This window comes from Haliotis cracherodii, unplaced genomic scaffold (assembly GCF_022045235.1).
Source record: "Haliotis cracherodii isolate W230 unplaced genomic scaffold, xgHalCrac1.p SCAF_11, whole genome shotgun sequence".
NCBI classification, from domain to species: domain Eukaryota; kingdom Metazoa; phylum Mollusca; class Gastropoda; order Lepetellida; family Haliotidae; genus Haliotis; species Haliotis cracherodii.
In genome coordinates this window covers 8568299-8583156 of record NW_027266266.1, presented here as the reverse complement: position 1 = coordinate 8583156, position 14858 = coordinate 8568299, and the positions used below count along the sequence as shown (strand labels likewise).

Here is a 14858-nt window from a genome sequence, read left to right as displayed (position 1 = left end):
TAGATTAGTTGCAACAAAATACCAGAGGTTTGAATAGCAGACTGTCAATCAAATTAATCACTGTTTTCATTGTTTGATAATTTATGGCAAAACAAATAATAAGTCTTGTCTAAATTACTAGTAAAAATTAGTGGAGCGTCACAAATTTGTTGTGTTTTAGATGCTCAAGAGATTTCACCCATGTGTTTTCAGGGTAAATTGCGAATTGGGGGACATCAGCTGAGACTAAGGTCGGGAATGCCGGACACCAAACAAGGTGTGAACACCCTGACCCCAGCCAGCCTGGACTCCGCCCCCATCATCCCGGGCTGCTCGCTACTCGTCAGGTTGAGGCCACACAGTCCGGTAAGATTGCACTTGCTGACAGGCTGTTGTCACTCAATCACTCGTGTTTGTGGGTATCATTGTCGTCGTCGTCATCATCATGTGTATATTTAGATGCATCAAACCCACGTGACAAACCAAAAGCATGCTCCAGGTACTATATGATTACCCTTGTCAATGGATCAGTGTGCACTAGATTTACATTCTCATCTCCCTGAGGAGTATACAACCCATGCTTCCTGTAAGACTCTAGAAGTAGAATGTTAACAGTCACTTTTCTGGTGTCCCCTGCCATGATATTGGTACAAGCGACATAAACCCAAATCACTTTCTCACTCACTACTATCACCTGATCGGTGTATATGATTTCTTTCAGGAGCCAGTGGATGCCCCCAAGTACACTGTAGGCTACTACAGGTCTATTGATTGTCACCCCAATGTGTCAGAGACACGCATCTTCCAGAGTTATGAAGACAACATGAAGTATCCGAAAACAGAAAGAGACATGGTGAAGAGACTACAGACCATGGAGGGTATTACAGAAGGTGGGACACTTAAAGCTTGGGGAATCTAGGCGTACCTTGTGTTGTGTGACACTTAAAGCTTGGGGAATCTAGGCGTGCCTTGTGTGGTGGGACACTTGAAGCTTGGGGAATCTAGGCGTACCTTGTGTTGTGTGACACTTAAAGCTTGGGGTATCTAGGTGTACCTTGTGTTGTGTGACACTTAAAGCTTGGGGTATCTAGGTGTACCTTGTGTGGTGGGACACTTGAAGCTTTGGGAATCTAGGTGTGCCTTGTGTTGTGGGACACTTGAAGCTTTGGGAATCTAGGAGTACCTTGTGTGGTGGGACACTTGAAGCTTGGGGAATCTAGGTGTACCTTGTGTGGTGGGACACTTGAAGCTTGGGGAATCTAGGTGTACCTTGTGTGGTGGGACACTTGAAGCTTTGGGAATCTAGTTGACCTTTTGTGGTGGGACTAGAAGCTTGGGAAATCGAGGTGTACCTTGTGTGGTCGGACTAGAAGCTTGGGGAATCCAGGTGTACCTTGTATTATGGGACTAGAAGCCTGGGGAATCTAGGAGTACCTTGTGTGGTGGGACTAGAAGCTTGGGGAATCTAGGAGTACCGTGTGTGGTGGGACACTTGAAGCGTTGGGAATCTAGGTGTACCTTGTGTGGTCGGACTAGAAGCTTGGGGAATCTAGGAGTACCTTGTGTGGTGGGACACTTGAAGCGTTGGGAATCTAGGTGTACCTTGTGTGGTGGGACTAGAAGCTTTGGGAATCTAGGTGTACCTTGTGTGGTCGGACTAGAAGCTTGGGGAATCTAGGTGTACCTTGTGTGGTGGGACACTTAAAGCTTTGGGAATCTAGGAGTACCTTGTGTGGTGGGACACTTAAAGCTTTGGGAATCTAGGTGTACCTTGTGTGGTGGGACTAGAAGCTTGGGGAATCTAGGAGTACCTTGTGTGGTGGGACACTTAAAGCTTTGGGAATCTAGGTGTACCTTGTGTGGTGGGACACTTGAAGCTTGGGGAATCTAGGAGTACCTTGTTTGGTGGGACACTTGAAGCTTGGGGAATCTAGTTGACCTTGTGTGGTGGGACTAGAAGCTTGGGAAATCGAGGTGTACCTTGTGTGGTCAGACTAGAAGCTTGGGGAATCTAGGTGTACCTTGTATGATGGGACTAGAAGCCTGGGGAATCTAGGAGTACCTTGTGTGGTGGGACTAGAAGCTTGGGAAATCGAGGTGTACCTTGTGTGGTCGGACTAGAAGCTTGGGGAATCTAGGTGTACCTTGTATGATGGGACTAGAAGCTTTGGGAATCTAGGAGTACCTTGTGTGGTGGGACTAGAAGCTTGGGGAATCTAGGAGTACCTTGTGTGGTGGGACACTTGAAGCGTTGGGAATCTAGGTGTACCTTGTGTGGTGGGACTAGAAGCTTTGGGAATCTCGGTGTACCTTATGTGGTGGGACACTTGAAGCTTTGGGAATCTAGGTGTACCTTGTGTGGTGGGACTAGAAGCTTTGGGAATCTAGGTGTACCTTGTGTGGTCGGACTAGAAGCTTGGGGAATCTAGGTGTACCTTGTGTGGTGGGACACTTAAAGCTTTGGGAATCTAGGAGTACCTTGTGTGGTGGGACACTTAGAGCTTTGGGAATCTAGGTGTACCTTGTGTGGTGGGACATTTGAAGCTTTGGGAATCTAGGTGTACCTTGTGTGGTGGGACACTTGAAGCTTTGGGAATCTAGGAGTACCTTGTGTGGTGGGACTAGAAGCTTGGGGAATCTAGGAGTACCTTGTGTGGTGGGACACTTGATGCTTGGGGAATCTAGGAGTACCTTGTGTGGTGGGACACTTGAAGCTTGGGGAATCTAGGTGTACCTTGTGTGGTGAGACATTTGAAGCTTGGGGAATCTAGGTGTACCTCGTGTGTTTTTATATTCTTCAATAAGAACGCCCATAAAAACTGTAGATGATTACTTGAGGTTTATAGGAATCTTTTGCTTTGAAATCCAGGTCGGAGTGATGTAAGCCTGCTGAGCTGGTTGAAGGATCGACTGGACATGAAGAAGCAGACACCAGCCGCCCAGCCAGCAACCAACCTCAGTCTGTCTCGATGTGTGCGCTACAGAAACAAGATGGGACTGTTTGTCAAGATGAACCAGGCCTACGGCATGCCAGGTCAGTATATTTACCTTCTGAGAGACATTTTGTTTTATAACCATAGTCTAGGGGACAGAGGCCCCGTTCAGGTCAAGGGCAAAGCCCGGTTGGGGATCTGAGGAGCTGACGCCCCTAGTCAGAAAATGATTTTAACCCTTCGGAGCAGTAGTTTGGAGCGCTCTGGTTTATTATTAATTGTCTTTCAATGATTTGTTTAATAAATGTGTGCGATTTCCTGTAGAGATCCTGAGAGTGTGATCTTTATTAATTTGCATGAGTATTACACCAAATGCATGAGTTGACAGGTCGGTGAAAGTCAAGGGGTCCTTATCATAATCCTGATGCTAAAAGTCAAAGATTTAGCAGGGTCTCTAGATTCAAATACTTCAGGAAAAGACTTCAATTACCCCAGCACCGCCCTTAATTTTAAAAACTGAATCAGCAACAGCAAATGGCCACAAACCGTTTTGTCTAAATTAAAACAAGATTAATGTAGGATGTGATTAAGATGACCATACCAAGGTAATTCAAACCTTGACTCTCTGAACCCAAAATGACCTAGTATTCATGGGTAAAGCATCTTTCAGTATAGGGAGTCTGCCACAGCAAGTATGCATGGTTGTAGATGACCAGGGACCTTGGCCCTCAATTCCAGAAAAAAGAAATGACACCCCTTTTAGGAGTAATATGGGCCCCATCCTGGTTTCTGGATCGTTGCAATCCTTAAACCCCTTATATTGTATCTTTCACAATGTTACAATCGTGATGATTTGTGTTCATCATTAGTCCTGCACTTTTCAACTCTAGTTTCCTGATGTTGATGTTGTTGGCAATGTTTCTGTCCTGATGCAGATGACCGAGTGATACAGTGCTTCGTACGGGTGACCCCAGGGCGCAAGGTACAGGGGATGAGTGCCACCAAGGAGGGGTACGGCAAGGATGAGAAGTTTATCACAACGAAACATATCCCTGAGAGTTATCTCCAGGCCCCGGCATGGGCTGATGAACCACAGGTAAGAGGATGGTCAAACCATTCACTCGTCATGAGATTTATCTCCAGGTCCTGGCAAGAACCACAGCTAAAGGGGCTGTTTGTTTTAGGCTAATGGTCAGACCATTCACTGAAGAACCACAGCTAAGGGGCTGGTTGTTTTAGGCTAGTGGTCAGACCATTCACTGAAGAACCACAGCTAAGGGGGTGGTGGTTTTAGGCTAATGGTCAGACCATTCACTGAAGAACCACAGCTAAGGGGGTGGTGGTTTTAGGCTAATGGTCAGACCATTCACTGAAGAACCACAGCTAAGGGGGTGGTGGTTTTAGATTAGTGGTCAGACCATTCACTGAAGAACCACAGCTAAGGGGGTGGTGGTTTTAGGCTAATGGTCAGACCATTCACTGAAGAACCACAGCTAAGAGGGTGGTTGTTTAAGGCTAGTGGTCAGACCATGCACTGAAGAACCACAGCTTAGGGGGTGGTGGTTTTAGATTAGTGGTCAGACCATTCACTGAAGAACCACAGCTAAGAGGGTGGTGGTTTTAGGCTAATGGTCAGACCATTCACTGAAGAACCACAGCTAAGGGGGTGGTGGTTTTAGGCTAATGGTCAGACCATTCACTGAAGAACCACAGCTAAGGGGCTGGTTGTTTTAGGCTAGTGGTCAGACCATGCACTGAAGAACCACAGCTAAGGGGGTGGTGGTTTTAGGCTAGTGGTCAGACCATTCACTGAAGAACCACAGCTAAGGGGGTGGTTGTTTTAGGCTAATGGTCAGACCATTCACTGAAGAACCACAGCTAAGGGGGTGGTGTTTTTAGGCTAGTGGTCAGACCATTCACTGAAGAACCACAGCTAAGAAGGTGGTTGTTTTAGATTAGTGGTCAGACCATTCACTGAAGAACCACAGCTAAGGGGCTGGTTGTTTTAGGCTAGTGGTCAGACCATTCACTGAAGAACCACAGCTAAGGGGATGGTGGTTTTAGATAAGTGGTCAGACCATTCACTGAAGAACCACAGCTAAGGGGGTGGTGGTTTTAGGCTAATGGTCAGACCATTCACTGAAGAACCACAGCTAAGGGCTGGTTGTTTTAGGCTAATGGTCAGACTATGCACTGGAGAACCACAGCTAAGGGGGTGGTGGTTTTAGGCTAGTGGTCAGACCATTCACTGAAGAACCACAGCTGAGAGGGTGCTGGTTTTAGGCTAGTGGTCAGACCATTCACTCGTCATGCCATAGGCTCAGTTTTGAATCCCCACATGGGTAAAATGGGAAGCCCTGTCAGTTATTCCATTCTTGATGAACTGACTGGCTGACATCATATAGCTGACATATTGCTGAGTGGTGTTAAACAACAAACAGACTAAACTGGATAAAGTGGGCATGATCTATGACTTGGTAGATTCTGTTTCATTACTCCCCGATGAAGTTGATGTTTGTTCGTGGTCTCTCTAGTGGCTGGTTTGCCTGATCCAGACTCCATTATTTACAGGTCACAGTGATAAGCTACAATACAATATTTCTGACTACAGGAAAAACCTTGCCCTCACTCCCGAGCTGAACCTTTTCCTTTTGTTTGTCCCCCAGGAGCTGCACCCATTCTATGACCAGTACAGTTGTCTCATAGTGCAGGTGTTTGGTCTGAAGATGGTCTACAAGATGAAGCCAGACCACAAGGCGCCAGGCAAACTCGTCACCCCAGAAGGAGGAGAGCTGGATTTGGATGAGGACAGTCTACTAGGTTGGGCAGTAGTGCCTCTGTTTGACGGGTCAGTTACTTTACAGTAGAGGCATAAAGAATCTCACCTGATGAGTTGATAAAAGTTCAAAACTACAGGCCTTGCCAGGGAGTTTTAGACTTTCAACAATGAGTTTTGATATATTGGATATCAAAAGGCATGGGACATGCTAACCAGCTCCAGTCACAGAGAGATTACTGATGTCATTTGATTGTGTTGTCATGGTAACTGATGACATCACAGTGGTGACTAATTCATTGAAATTTTAGAAAATGAAAACATTTCAGGTTATTTTGTTTCAAATGATCCTTTGATGTTTGGTGTCAAATTCGAGTAGATTTTCAATGATTAATACAATGAACAGTTATATTCTGACAACAAATCAATTACTTTTCAAGTGCTTTGTTAAAAATCAAAAATATTTTAGGACAGATCAAAGTAAGGACTTTCAAGATAAGATTTAAGTACTTTCCAAGGCTTGTGTGAACCATTTTCTGTCCCAATCTATTACCTGTGTTTCATTTCACCCAATGAAGTCCTACTGATCACAGGGGACTGATCCCAAGTGCCATGAAACAAAATATCAAAAGCAAGCCCAGATCCACAGGGTTACACAAGAAACAGGGATCTTGCATGTTTGTGCTTTTTTTTTAAACAGAATTCTTCTTATACTGATACACAACAGGTATTAGCTGAACTGCCATCTTGTAAACAGATTTTGGCGGTCGGGTAGCCTAGTGGTTAAAGCGTTCGTTCGTCACGCCGAAGACCCGGGTTCGAATCCCCACATGGGTACAATGTGTAAAGCCCATTTCTTGCGTTCCCTGGCGTGATATTGCTGGAATATTGCTAAAAGCGGTGTAAAACCAAACTCACTCACTCACTCATTGTAAACCGATTAGATTACTACGACCATTCTGTGACTTGTGACTTTAGAATTACAGTTAACCCTGGATATGAGGTATGAGCTAGAGTTCTGCGAAATGTGTCTGATTTGATATCTGGTTTCAGTTTCGTTTATTTTTTAGATGATTGTGATGATTTCCTCATGTACAAACACATTCCAGTGACACAGGACTATCTGTGATGATAAAACAAGCATGTTTTCAGAATATGGGTAACTAAGTGACAACCTTGAAAAGTTCATGAATTTCATCCTGACATTTCTGTATATACCAAGAAAAATGTCTCTGTCAAGAAGAGCAACAAGTGAGTGTTTGAATGATGGTTTCAGGAACTCGGTGCTGAACGGGACCCACCGTGTTCCGATACTGAAGGGGAAGCCGACGGAGGAGGTGCTGGACCAGCTGTCTACATCCTCCGCAGAGGCCGTGCTGGAAGGACAACGCTGGGACTCACGCAACGCCTATGTGAGATGATGAGCTTTGTGACGGTTCCACATATTTGATAAGATTGACATGTCAAGTTGACTATTGGTACCAGGAATTGCCGATTCCATAGAAGACACTTTTCAAATCTGAGTTTTGTCCCATTTCAGTTAGATATCCTAGTATTGATAATTTTGTTGTCAGAATCACTGCTATCCTTTTCTAGAAGTAGAAAGACCTTTAGCAAAACTTGTTCTTCGTTATCACTGGTTTCATTGTTAATACATTCATCAGAATCACCGCTACCATTGTGCCCATTCTGAACTGGGTAGAGTAACTTCACTCATTGTGTAGTGATATCATTATTAGGCTTCACTACCAAAGTTCTAAAAAGCGAGAAAAATGTCCAGACACCTTTAACCCTAAATGTCTAGACATAAGCGATGCAGTGTATTAGATGTGTAAAATAATACTTCAGACAAATGTTTGGTTTTCTATGTTTGTGAGGAACTTGTCATTGAAAAAAGAAGCAAATTTGATTGATATTTGTTTCAGTCTGAATTTGGCACACATTTTGCCACAAAGTAGGGACTGCGGTGATCGTGGATTTGAATCCCAGTTGGCCCTGATTATGTTTCTAGGTTTGTCAGCACCATATCTGTGGTCGTGAGTTTTACGAATATTATGAACATCTAAGACCTGCATCACCTCAGTCTTTCCTCCCTAAAGAAGCTGACTTGCTGGGATATAACTGAAATACTGTTCAAAGATGCATTAAACTCAACCTAATCCCTCATTCATATTATAAGAACTGTATCAATTTGTTCTCTCTTCAGGAAGCTGGTAGTCTCAAGGTCACAATTTGGGATGGACACTACGAATTTAGAGAAATTCCAGAGATGCCAGTAAGTTGAGCTCAGCGTGTCAAAATCTGAAATGAAATGAAATCCTGTAATCAACCCTATCATGCCTTTATGCCAGAGGGGCGGTCGGGTAGCCTAGTGGTTAAAGCATTGGCTCGTCACGCCGAAGACCGGGGTTCGATTCCCGACATGGGTACATTGTGTGAAGCCCATTTCTGGTGTCCCCCGCCGTGATATTGCTGGAATATTGCTAAAAGCGGCGTAAAACCATACTCACTCACTCACTTTATGCCAGGTTACCATGATGACCCTTGTCTTGATTTTGGATAACACGAGGTACCCAGCAACCTATGCTGATCATAAGAAGTGGATAAATAGTTTGTTTGTTTATTTGTTGTTTAACGCCGCACTCAGCAACCTTCCATCTATATGACGGCGGTCTGTCCAGACAATCCAGTGATTGACATCATGAGCATCTATCCACACAATTATGATACGGTGACATGCATCAACCAAGTCAGCGAGCCTGACCACCCGATCCCGTTAATCGCCTCTTACGACAAGCATAGTTGCCTTTTACAGCAAACACTGGTTGAAGACCTATTCCACTCCTTGATAATAGATCACCTAGTCTAGCTCCATGACTTGGGTGATGTTACTCATGATATCAACCACAGGTTTGTCTCGTCCAGATTGGTTTATGTAAAGGCAACCTCATGAGACAAAAAAAACATAATTGTAATAGCTTTATTTGTTGTTTAAGGCAACACTCTGCAATATTCCAGCAATATGATCACTGTCTGTAAATAATCAAGTCTTGACCAGACAATCCTGTGATTGATATTGTGAACATGCTGATGATGCTGACAGGGTACAATTATGCGATAAGAGAATTCTATGATATGAATCCAGCTGTAAAAAGATAACTTTTTGTCCCCAGGTGTACGAGAACCTGTTGGAGAAGGTGGGTGACATCATCGCCTACCGCGAGGCGCAGCAACTCAAGGTGGGCCGTCACCTCAACAGCATCGTCATAGAGGCCCTGGAACCCAAGCACCGCAAGCAGGGCATTAAGGGAGCCGTATACAAGAAAGAACTGGGGTTCTTCGAGGATCTTCTCACAAAAACATTTTATGATCTTATGGTAAGTTGCTTGATCTGGTTGTGATCTGTTGAGTGTCAGCACCTTGCTTGTGTTTGTGGGTTTCACAAATTGGTCAAAGTCTATGACCAATCTCATTAAAATCAGACCTCAGTTCTCGCTACCGCTAAACAAAGATCTGAGGACATCCCATTAGGGGTCACATCAAAACGACCTTTCATCCGACCAATCAGAGCATCGCTTATCAGATTATGAAAGTGACAGTCGGAATGGGATTTCTGATCATGCAACCTCGAAAACTTTAACTCCGAACGATAGTTATGGGTTTAACGACTGAATCCATACAATCTTGACCATCTATTAGCCATTCCAGAATGTTCTTTTGTTCGGGTTTCAAATTTTTAAGCAAGAATTTGTCAATATGTTTCGAAGTGTAGTCGCCAATTTGAAATTAGTGGTTGGTCTGACGTGAGCTGTAATGGGATGTCCTCAGATCTTTGTTTAGCTGTAGCGAGAACTAAGATCTGATTTTAGTGAGATTGAGTCTATGACCTTCGTCACTCTTTTTTTATCATTAACAATAAGCCGCGATGTATATCTATATGCTATTCTAAAAGGTTTTAAACCAAGGACACTCACTCACTCACTCACTCACTCACTCACTCACTCACTCACTCACTCACAAGATGAGCCCAAGCAGCAACCAAATTGGTTTGTTGATTGCATGTCATTTTATCTCAATTTTATAGATCGATGATGAAAATCACTGGATTGTCTGGTCTAGACTTGATAATTGGTGTAACAATACGGCAGTACAGTATTGTATCGCAATACAAGGCCCACAGTACAATACATTGATTTACAACCCCCGTATCGTGATACATATGATAAATTTCATTACAAGTTATACGGAGGGAAAAAAATGTGAATAGTATTAGAAACTGTTCAACCATCAGCTTTGGCAGATTCTCTAGTGTTTCATGATTTGACATAAATAACATTACATTCACAGTGCCCTCTACCAATATTTTTCTGCCTTACGATATCCCAACTTTGATCTCTGAAATGTAATAACAAATGATTTAGGGTTGTGATTAACCTGAAAAAAGAAAGAATATCAACTTGGGAAATAAAAGTACTATACTATACTAGCAAGTTGTTAAGACAGTAGCACTTGCATTTACTGTACACGAGGAAACATTTGTCGTTGATGTGATAAATTCAGTGAGTAATGTCTCTATTGTTATGTATAAATGGGAAAATTATCATTATTTTTGCAAAGTCATTAATTATAAATTAAGGAATGAATGAATAAACAACATAACAATATAAATATTTCGTTTTTAATGATTTTATTACAAGGTACACAGGGTTATTATCTATCATGAAGACGTTTTTCGATCACAAATCAGTTAATTTTGTTAATACAACATACTCGTTAATCTGACACAATCATGTGCAACCAACAATGTTGGATTAACGAGACCTGACTGTATTGGGATACGAATCGTATCACACCCATAGTATCGGAATACGTATCGTATTGCGACTCCACTGTATCATTACACCTTACTCGATTATTTACCCTCTGTCCGAAAATAGCTGGAATACTGCTGAGTGCAGCATTAAACAAGAATAAACACTCCCTCACTCCCTGATATTGTTAACTTGCAGGAGAACGCTCTGATGACATCTGGCATGGGACCATTGTGATAGAAGAAGGCAGCCATACGAGTTCTTCCAATTGCCGTAGATCACATCCTGAAACACTATGGACCATGGTGATATAGAGAAGGAGACAGCAACAGTCCCAAGGATTACCTCCATGTATTATCATCATTATAGGGCCACCTCCCACCCGACGGCCGGCACTGGGCTGCCATTAATCATAGGCCTAGGGATGGGCAGCACACTGTCTCATATCTGTAAGTTCGGTAGGGAATACTTGGGTATGGAGAATAGCTTTGATCATCATGAAAACAGGGTCTTCATACATTACTTTGCATTTCACCTGGCTATACATATATTTAACATTGGTAGAAAGCTTGAACCGCTCTGCAGTTCAACATGGGAGAAAGGTTGTACAGTAGGAATGGTCATATTATTTTAACTGGATGGTTAAATCATTGACATGTATGTATTGTATTGTAACTGACTGACTGAAGTTTTTATCTGTGTGTGTGTTTGTGTTGGGGAGGGGAGGGCTGTAATATTTTTTCATAAATTTTGTTCTAGAAAATACATGGGGAAAACGTGTTTGCCTCAATTCCAGCTTCTCATTCAAGAAAGTTATATGTCTTGACACAGTGATGGAAACTAACACCCCGGCTGTAACAGCTGAAAGTCTATGATGGCATTAACATAGATATAGTGTGAGATACCAAGTCGTGAGAGTCAGCTACCTAAACTGTTCCTAGTCCATGATGGGATCATGTCTAAATCTTGTATGAACACTCCGCTCATAGAACAATTGTGTGTCTTACGTTTACCTCAGTCATGTACTTAAAGTGTGTGGAACTGACCATGATGTTTTCTTCTCCTGAGAAGGTTAATATAAGGGTAATGCTATTTTTCAGGGCAATATCATTTGCAGAAGCCAGAGGTCTTCCATTAACTGCCCGACGAAGGAGGGCAGTTGAAAAGACTGAGGGCTTCTGCAAATGATAATGCCCTGAAAAATAGCGTTACGGTTATTATAGCTAAAATGGATGGAATTTGTTATCAAATAAAAAGAAACAACAATGTCGATTTTGAAACATTTACTGCAATCAACACGAATGTCACTGACCCACTTTTACAAATATGGAAACGTCATAGAACAAACCAGATGACGTCACTATTGAACCTTACGTCACCTATCTCTATCCTATGACGTCACCTAACAACGGGCGTGATAATGGCCCGTCGTCAAGTAATATGAGGGCATTATCAAGTTACAGTGGCCCGTTCATTTCTGATAACATGCGGGCGTTTTTATGATAATTCAATCCATTTTAACTATAATGAGAGTGAACACACATTTAACACTGGCTGTCTTAACATTGCAGGCTAACCTAAATTGTTACCAGAATATGTTTACATTAAGTCGTCAAACTACAACCAGTATTACTTTTTACAAGTCAAAGTATCGCAGTTATAATATATGTTTCCATTCGCTGTCAACTAAGGTTCGTTTCAAGGTGTCAATAGCGGTAATATGATCGTGGTTGCTGTAAATAACAGTGAATTGGTAAAGTGGACCTAATGGAAGGGGGCAAACGGAAGTTGTAAGTACCGGATGGACACCGAAATTAATGTGGATATTATTGAATGAAAGTTGATTTAAATTAATAAAATATATCACGTAGATTACAAACATGAATCCAGATATACAATTATACACTTTGTATTACTGGTGGTATAATGACAGGATTACCTGGCGTCATTCAATTTGTTGATATTCTATTTCCGATGACAGATCTAACGAAATGTAGTTTTAGGTTGGGGGGCTTATCTACCACATGTAACATTTTGATGCAGATTTCAAGGACCAAGTTAATACCTTGGCTTATCTACGAGATCAGCTTTTCTTCATCGTATACGGTAACATTGTACACTTGGTGAATTTCTATTAAATATAACCTACAGGTATTAACTTCTATACATAAACTTCTTGGTGGTAATTAAGCGGTTTGATAACATATCAGTTTTTTTGTCCATGTTACTTGAAGTTTTGTTACTGCCGTCAATGAGTGTTCGATGTTTGTTCATGTTTCATGTGTCTGAAATGCTTTTACATAGTGGAAAATTGCCTGTGCCAGCCAAAGTATATACTTGGTCAAATATAAGTGCTATCTTGTTATATTGTAAGATGGAGAGACTGGGCGGTTTGTTCTTGTATTTCATCTTCATTGGCAATTCAGGGGGCACAGGTGGCCCAGTCGTCTAAGGCACCACGATTCGCTGTGCAGGGTTGCGTCCCTTGGCACGCCAGAAACTTATGATTGTGGGTTCGAATCCCGGTTCGCCCCGATTATGTTTCTAGGTTTGTCAGCACCATACTTGTGTTCGTGGGTTTCACCGAAGTGGTAAACATCTGAGACCTCCATCACTTCGGGCTTTCCTCCCACATTAAGCTGACATGCCATGATATAACTGGAATACTGTTAAAAGCGTCGTTAAACCCAACTCACTCACTTACTCATTGACAATTCACTTGAACGCCATTGTCATACATTGAGGATCATGTGCATCAGTGTTGTTATTTTTATTTTATAGGATTTATTAGAATCATCGTCATCGTCATATTATTGTCATAACATCGGAACAATATTCAGAACCTAATCACTACCTTCATGAGAATATCATTGTTTCCTATTGTTTGGGGGCACTTTACTTAATGTAGGGCAGTGGCTTTGACGAATTGCAAGATTATCTGGTAAATCATATCCATGTAACAAGAGCAAGACAATGTCTTGTTAGCTGTGTACATGCTGAAGGCATTAAGGATGGAAAGATTGTAATTTAAGGCACATTAGCAATGTTGCAGCCACAGTCTTTGTCTGGACCAGGACATGTTACCATGGGCAACAATCCATCCTTGAGATGATGCACAAGCACAATCTGTGACTAATGCACTAGTCCTAAGCCCAAGTCTAGTAACATTTTTGTCACCCTAGTAAGCTATGCTAGTCTCACATTAAGGGGGAGGGGGGACCTGGGATTTATAAAAAAAAATAGATTGTCCCCGAAAATGCTTGAAATATTATTTATGCATCAACTCTTGAAAAAGAAGAAATTTCTCCACAAAAAAATGTATTGTAGCAAGAGGCTTTTTTTTAATATTTAGTCTCATAGTTTTTGTTAAAAAGATCTGGTTATGCAGTTGTAGCAGGAAAATATCTCCAAACAAAATCCCTGCCCCCCCCCGAATGTTAAGTGGTCATTCCTTGAGTTGTAGTGCATATTGCAAGTGGTGTTATTAGTTGGTGTGTTTAGTGCAGTAGACTGTGGTTTCAGTGTCAGTGATCAGTGCTAGACACATGTTTTCAACAATGCCTTGAGTCTTCAATGGGTGCTGGTTCACAATGGATGTACGAGAGAATAAATATTAAGAATTTAGACATTATTTTGGTATTCAGTTAGTTATATTAACAGACTGGTCAGGATTCCAACATGTTCTATTGATACATGTAGCTAGTAGTCAAATACCAAAGCATTTTGTCAGTGTCACAACACATGACGATTTATTGTTAGTAAAGTGTCATATGTTTTAGTCATATAAAAGTCCCTGGTTTATTTTTATGATCATAGTGATTTTTACTGTTAAAAAAACTTGTCATTCTGATTTTATTTTGTTTCTGAATTTTTGTTTTGTATTAATATCATGTCCATTTTGCAATGTGAACGTGTCAATATCATGTCCATTTTGCAATGTGAACATGTCAATATCATGTCCATTTCACATTGAACATTGCACAGACTTGTTTATTTGTGGCAACTCAGCCTCATAGTGAGGCAGTGATACGTAGTGCTGTAGTGTTTATGAATCTTATGTTTTGACTTAAAGCTGTGATCTTATCTCCTACTGACATATAGCAGTTCAATATATGCCATTGTAATTTATTACACCAAACCTTGATAAAGTTCAAATCCTTGCCAATTGTAAAGTATAACCACAATTGTGACAGTGAAATCACTGTGGACACTGTTCATATCACAACATTGTACATTGTTCCCAAATAATAAAGTATTATTCAACACCCGTGGTGGATTTGTGTCGTCATACCTTTGTTTGTTTGTTGTTTAACGCCGCACTCAGCAATATTCCAGCTATATGACTGCGGTCTGTAAATA

At 41.8% G+C, this 14858-nt stretch overlaps 1 protein-coding gene across 1 annotated transcript in view; it reads left to right on the top strand.

Annotated features, from left to right (window-relative positions):
• Positions 1-14761, top strand: part of LOC139456179 (uncharacterized) — a 37537-nt gene extending 22776 nt beyond the window's left edge. Inside the window, exons 19-27 of the mRNA XM_071237737.1 lie at positions 193-345; positions 701-869; positions 2849-3013; positions 3848-4008; positions 5579-5760; positions 6965-7100; positions 7895-7963; positions 8862-9065; positions 10698-14761. Of these exons, the coding sequence (XP_071093838.1) occupies positions 193-345; positions 701-869; positions 2849-3013; positions 3848-4008; positions 5579-5760; positions 6965-7100; positions 7895-7963; positions 8862-9065; positions 10698-10736 (1278 nt within the window). The 3' untranslated portion in view covers positions 10737-14761. The remainder of the gene's footprint in view (positions 1-192; positions 346-700; positions 870-2848; positions 3014-3847; positions 4009-5578; positions 5761-6964; positions 7101-7894; positions 7964-8861; positions 9066-10697) is intronic.
• Positions 14762-14858: the final 97 nt, after the last annotated feature.